The sequence below is a fragment of the Anser cygnoides genome, chromosome 12 (genome assembly GCF_040182565.1).
Source record: "Anser cygnoides isolate HZ-2024a breed goose chromosome 12, Taihu_goose_T2T_genome, whole genome shotgun sequence".
NCBI lineage: Eukaryota > Metazoa > Chordata > Aves > Anseriformes > Anatidae > Anser > Anser cygnoides.
The window spans coordinates 11,258,933-11,265,667 of NC_089884.1; the positions used below are offsets into that span (position 1 = coordinate 11,258,933).

A 6,735-nucleotide genomic window follows, 5' to 3' on the forward strand; every position below is an offset into this window, starting at 1 on the left:
TATACTGGAAAAATGTGCATGTGAACAACATAAATAGCTGCCAAGTAATTCAGTACACATAGTATAAAAGAAATATGGTGCTCAAAACATACCTTTTTGAAATTACTTTATAAGAGTGTAAATTATGTCCTCTTCAGTCCCAGCTGCTATATCCATCATCACTGCTCATCTTGGCTGCTTCCTATATTCCTATGGTGCTATGACCTTGGGCAGACTACCCATTTCAGCTATAGAGGAAAAATAGTACCACTTCCAGCTGTGTTATCCCCTTCTTCCTGCAACTGGTAATCTCCATCAGTCTACTCACTGTTGCCTGCTTCACTTCAGAAAAAAAATAATACAAGACTGTCTTGAACAATTCAAATATAGCAGCTGCTGCAAAGGTTCTGTCAGTGCCTGTAGCTGCGTGCCCAGAACCACCCCAACCTGGCTCAGCTCCCCAAAATGAGCAGGGAGCAGTCTAGGGTCAGCCATCCTGCTGAAGTTTTACTGCTTATGCATTTTACATCAACTTAGTTATAAACATTCCTAGGAACAAGATAAGAACTATGTATCCCTCACATCTAGTCTCATGTTTTAATCCTTAGGCCAGGAAATGGTGCACTATTGCCCTTTGTGCACCACTTATTTTGCAACCATTCTGCACGTATGGCGCAGCTTCAGTTGGCAGAGGAAGAACGAGCATGTCAAGCCAACAATATTACTATTACCGTCAGAAAATGCAATTCCAAAGTGACACATTTTACAAGCACTGAACTGAAAACAGCTTGTGAAAAGGATCACAAAGTATCTTGCAGTTCTATTGAGTGCTTCCATCCCAAGAATTTCTTATAGCCAATGTCAGACATCACATTCTGCACGTATAACAACAGTTTAAGGACTATGTTTGTAATCACAGGAAAAAAAGCTGTTATTGGATAATGTCTGTTTCTGCCAAGAGAAATGCAGCACGTAGAAATGTGTAACACCTGACAAGCCATATTTTTTCAGTTCCTCATATGGTTATGTAATTGAATGGAGAAGTTATTTCAGAAAGCACTAGGCCTGTATATTTGGTTATTACTGCCAAGAAGCATAAAATGACTTGTGCCATCAGTAAACAGAATGAACTATTACGTGAAACAGTAATATGTTTTAAAACATGAAGCTACTCTGTTCTACCTCTTAGTATTAAGATTAAAGAACAGAACACACTTTTTTATAGCATGCATTGATAAATATGACTGTTGGACAACTGGTAAGCACCATGTGGCTTTCAGCAAACTGATATAGTAGAAGGTGTCCCTGCCCAAGGCAGGTTGCAAAATACAAGTGTAATGCCTTCAAATTAACAAATAGGTTAAAAAAAACCACATACACATAAGCAACCTACCTGATGTATTTAAGCAAGGCATCACTGATCAAACTGCTAACTCTCTCTCAGCTTCTTTTGTTGGTAGTAAGTTGTTCTTATTTCTGCTGTCATCACATTTTTCCTATTAATTTTTACAGCTCTATAAAAAGAAAGCAGCTGGGAAGCTTGGAGATATCAGTCTCAAAATGACTGAGCAGGAGAAAGAATTTGCTGGGAAGACTGCTCAGTACCAGCAAGAACTGAAGCACCTGCAGCGTTTGCTGGAAGACAAACAGGAAACCCTTAATGAAGTGCTGCAGCAAAAAAGGTATGTCAGTCATAGGCAGAAGTAATCCAATTAGATATAACAGGGAAAAATGGGGTCAGGGCAGTCAACTGTGCACAGCAGAAAGCTCTTGTTTTCCAACAGAGCCTCAAACAGCATATTATTTTCTTATTCCTGTTATAGCTATACTGAAAATGCTGAAATACTCTTAATTCCATCCATCTCAACTCCAAAAAACACCCTTTGAAGGAGAAATTTATTCTTACAACTTTTTTAATATCAAGAAAATATGTATGAAAAATACCAATCTGAGCCTAGTCTCTGATGATTTAGGAGACTAAAAATAATCAAGACATATGTTAGTTATTTAATAGCATCTTCTACTGAAGGATGAACACTTAGCTGTCCTACCGCCTCAACAGATTTTAGATTACTAATAAAGTAACAAATCTAATGAGTACACATTTGATGGATTTCCTTTTGGATCTACCTTACCGTTTTGTTAACAAGTTACAGATTTGCCACTTTCAGAATAAAAAAACCAAAACAACATTTAACTGATTTTTATAAGACTATGAACAGCAGTCAAGCTGTACTATAAACTACTTCAGCCCAGGCATGCCATTTGTGCTATAGAGCTCAAAAAACTGTTGATTTGTATTGGCATTCCTAATGTTGAACAACAGTATCTCAAATAATTACATTTATGGCCTAACATATTAAAAGTTGCATTATGATTGTTCTCTAACTGTTGGTAGTTCCTATATGTGCCAGTACGGCTTGCAGTGAAACATGAACACATTTTAAAAATATACTTAAGGTTATCCTTTAAACCTTTAGCTTTTTCTCAAAGTAGAAGAAAGGCAATCTAAGACAATGACAGATTCACTGCTATTGTAATCTGCTGACTAACAAAGTAGGATTGCTCTTGTGAAGCTCTACAAGGTTTGTAAGTAGAATGATGCCGAAACACTGGAAAACTTCAAAAAATAGTATGTAGTACTGGAAGTCTTCTAAATAACACACAATACAAGTTAAATGAAAATGTACATTTAGCAGACGGAGAAAATTAAGTATATAGTTGCAGAAATACTAAAAACATATACAAACTCATTTTTGTGGGAAAGACAAAAAGACTACCCCTCTCCAACACAAGCAGAATGTATTTGTAGCTTTTCATTGGGTCAGAATGTTAAAACAAAAACCTGCAGAGTCAAAACCCCACACTTTTCTAACTACAATTAGACTGTGACTGCTGTTTCTTAGATGCTCACCAGAAAAAAAAAAAATGAACTATAAAAGCTGTCTATTATGCCACACTGAAGACTTACTTCTGACTGTAGTATATTGTGTGCAAAGCAAGGATTATCTGCAATATGCTTCCTTGACAACAACATGATTTGACTGCTCAGTCCAAAGGAAAGTCAGCAAACACTTTCAGATTCTGTATGTCAGCTTTGTTTAAAAATTAATCCTCCAGGAAAAGTTCAGATACACCATTCCCTCTATATGCATGCTTTCTCGATACTGATGTCATTCTAACCACATTGGTGCTTTTAAAACCTCTCTTTGAACTATTTTTTTTTTTTTCAAAAATTGATGCGGTTGCTATTGAACTGTATTTGTAGAGTGACAATGAGTATAGCTTGGATGGTCTCATACCTGTCCCAGTTGGGAGCCTTGCTGACAACACTGAACTACAACTCAGAATTCAGTCATCTTTGGTTTTATCTTTTCACTTCTGACTTTCACTCAGGATCATATGAGCATTAACAATTCAACAAGTTTTTTTTTTTTTTTTTTTTTTTAAAAAAGAGAGTGTTGACCTTAGAAAGTAGATAAACAAACTCAGGGTAAATCTCAGGATGGCTTGCAGGGGAAGTTCAATCACACAACTTTTACTCTTTGTGCCTTACATCCCCCAAAATATAAGCTGCGAATAGCTGCCTTTGTAAAGTATTTTGAAGCATATACTGAGTAATTGGTAGTATTATCAGACACCCTCATCATTGTGTCAACAGGAAATACAATTCTTGAGAACAAAGTCAGCTACAGTTTTGATGTTTGAAAAATGACAGATTGCTTCTCAATTAGCTTTTTAGAGACCTGGCAGAAATGGAAAGCTCCAAATCATTAATGTAGCTTCAAATGTTCCTGGGCAGAGTTTCAGGGATACTCTTAGCAACTGTACTGCCTTCACCTACCTTATTTTGCTTTAATTCAGTTCTTAAGATCACCACCACCACCTGAAGTTCATTCCAAGCAATATGATGAAGATAATCCTAATGCCTTTTCCGTAAGGTATTTTTCTGATTTCTGTCTTTATATCCACTCATAAGGTGAGACACAGAATGAGCTACTACTATTTCAAGGCCACTTTTTACCACTTCTTTCTCAATGGGAGGTGTAATTGATCTTGAAGGATCCTATAAGAAGTGCTGATTATACAGTTGCTAGTACACATCTTTTGGCAAAAATGTAATTTGACAGCACTGAATCTTACATTTATGTTTTACAGAGGTTTCTTTCTCATTTTTAGAAAGTGGTATTCACTTTCACTATTCATAAGAATTTGTGTAAAGGGCTAGCAGAATTCTACAGTGTTAAGATGTGTGCTCATTTTCCATGCAATGCTTTTGTTTTTCACTTCAAGTGATCTCAATTTTCTGATTAAATTGTATTTTGACATATATTAGAAGTGAGTCAGAGGAAACCCAAATGCTTAACCATGACCAGATATAACTCACTAAAAAGTCTGTGGCTAGAATATACTGCATTATTAAACAGCGTTAGCTGCCATGCTCACAAGTAACCTTTTTCTTGAGAAGAACAATAAATAATTCATTTATGCTTAGGCAGTCAGAGAAATTAGCATACAAAGAATAACATAATGCCTTCAGGACTGTCCTTCATATCCCCACTCACCACCACTAACTAAAACAACCCAAAAGTTGACATCGCTTCTGTTTGGCCTCCACAAAAAGAGGCATTTAGCTGAGCACAATCTGAACTGACCGTCTGTTTGAGCAGACTTTTTTTTAGCCTGAGTGGACAAGATACAGAACTCCTGGCATCTGGCAGAAGAAAAGCGCATGTGTTACAAAAACATACCTATTACAGGAAGCAGAATTGCAGTCACAACAGAGCCTGATTCGAAGACAGTCATAATATTTGAATCTCACAAGCACTGCTCTTTTGGGTAGCCTTAATCCAACTCATTATGTGGGTCAGGATCTTCTTTTTCCTGATCATGTCCTCCCTTAACATTATATTTACCGGCCTTCAAAAAAAAAACACACTAATTTCAATCAGAACATTTCAAGCATCTAAATACATACATCGTATAATTTGCTTATGCATATACTGTAATTACGTACTGCAGAAAAGTGGTTTTAAAATTAAGAATGCTGTTTTTTTTTTTTCCTAGAAAAGTGGAAGGTGAACTTGAAGTCATTTGGGAATCCACATCCAAAGAAAACAGGAGAATGAGAGAACTCTTACATAAATCTCTGGGAAAAAACGACATGTGGAATACTGTCACAGTTCAAGAGTCATACTTGGATGAAGTCTCTCAGAAGGACCTGGTTTATGGACATGATTTTAGCTACTGTGATGTGAAACCATCACCTACTAAGAACGAAATTCACCAAGAATCTTAGTGATAAGAATAAAGATGCCTAAAGCATATCACCAAAGATAGGATTATCACAGAAGAACGGAGAACTATGTGCCTGAATCTGACTTTTTCAACAACACAATGCAGTAGGACATTTACCCTCTTCAATTTTTTTTGTTAAGAGTCCTCAAAATGACAGCAAGATATTCTCCAGCTACAGCAATATTAGTGAAGTTAAATTTTAGCCTGGAATTACATTTTTTAAAGAAAAGGCTGTTCCTTATTCAGGCAAAATGTGGTACAGCTCTAAATTAACGTAAGTCCACAAGTACATAGTTAACAAAATAAAAAATAATAATGATTTAGCTTGAAGTTCTAACACAGAAACAGCACATAGAATGTGCTATAAATCAACTGAACAGGAAAAGAGAAAACCTCCCTGTGATAATGTCTCTTATATATTTTATATATTTTAATTAAAAGGCCAAATTTCAGGCGTTTCCCCACAAACTGTCAAATAAAATATAGATCATGACCAAAGCTGAAAAAAAAACGGTGTTGTCTGTTCTCTTTGCTGGTGATGAAGGATCCTGACATTCTGTGTTTCAAGTATGTTCTTAGATTGAATTGCCAGCCAAAAAATCTTGTTTTCTCACGGACAGAAATATTTGTGAAGCAAAGAGGACAGAAACATCCTCATGACAACTTGTGGTGCCTGAATGCACAGTTGTCCACAAAGTAGATTTAAAAGAGCCCAGGCCTCAACAAGTTTCCTATCGTAGTTTTGCCAAAGGGATAAGAATCTGGCAGAGGATGCAGTCCTCCCTCCAAATTGAGTGGTCTTTCTCACTTCCAATTCAGTAGCTTTGCAGGAAGCCAGAATTATTTTTTCCAGAGCATTCTCTGCAGCAATGCCAGTCCTTAGATTAGTATGATACACATTTACCTTTATTTTCATAATAAATGCTTTTCAACAATACTGCACATCAATATTGAAACAATATGGAGTATGACTTTCATTTTGGAATTCACATTCAATTTTGTGGACTAGCTTTTTGTTTGTTGCTTCATTTCTGTAACAAAAACCTAAATGGAACCAGAAAAATTTAACAATACAATCTATGACCAGCAGTTCTGTAACATTAGAAATATGAAGCATCTCATCAACTTTGATCAAAGTTAATGAAAAGAGTTGAAAAAGTGAAATACTAAAAGGAATACATACTGTGACTGTCAGGGACTAGAAAGTTTTTAGCTTTCCTGAGGCATTTTCGTTCACAGTAAGGTAGACCCATGAGGAATCAATATTGGAGATTTATCAGTATTTTGAAATAAAAATACTGAAAAATTAGACGCATTTTTAAGTTGTAAAACGTGCTCCCCCAAACATACATTGACAGCATTGAAGTGAAGTGCCTGTAAAAGTCACCCAAGGTAGATGCTAAACTCTGGATGTGAACAACAAACACGGTTAAGAAGCTTTAAGCACTTTTACAACTT

At 36.1% G+C, this 6,735-nt stretch overlaps 1 protein-coding gene and 1 long non-coding RNA gene across 5 annotated transcripts in view; one reads left to right on the top strand and one right to left on the bottom strand.

The window, feature by feature from the left end:
* The window catches only part of LOC106033214 (uncharacterized), a 19,520-nt gene extending 18,549 nt beyond the window's left edge, over positions 1–971 (bottom strand). For both annotated transcript variants that reach the window (XR_010834355.1, XR_010834354.1), the window contains exon 1: positions 93–971. This is a non-coding gene — a long non-coding RNA (uncharacterized lncRNA). The remainder of the gene's footprint in view (positions 1–92) is intronic.
* CEP89 (centrosomal protein 89) overlaps positions 1–6,735 on the top strand; it is a 26,902-nt gene extending 20,167 nt beyond the window's left edge. The window contains exons 18-20 of one of the 3 annotated variants that reach the window (XR_007165247.2): positions 1,492–1,661; positions 3,844–3,920; positions 5,047–5,185. Coding sequence is in view for 1 of the 3 variants with exons in the window: in XM_048068840.2 (XP_047924797.2) it covers positions 1,492–1,661; positions 5,047–5,278 (402 nt within the window). In the remaining 2 variants the exon portion in view is untranslated. Of the gene's footprint in view, positions 1–1,491; positions 1,662–3,843; positions 3,921–5,046 lie in introns of those variants that run through there. The other 2 variants (XM_048068840.2, XR_007165248.2) reach the window with 2 other exon arrangements.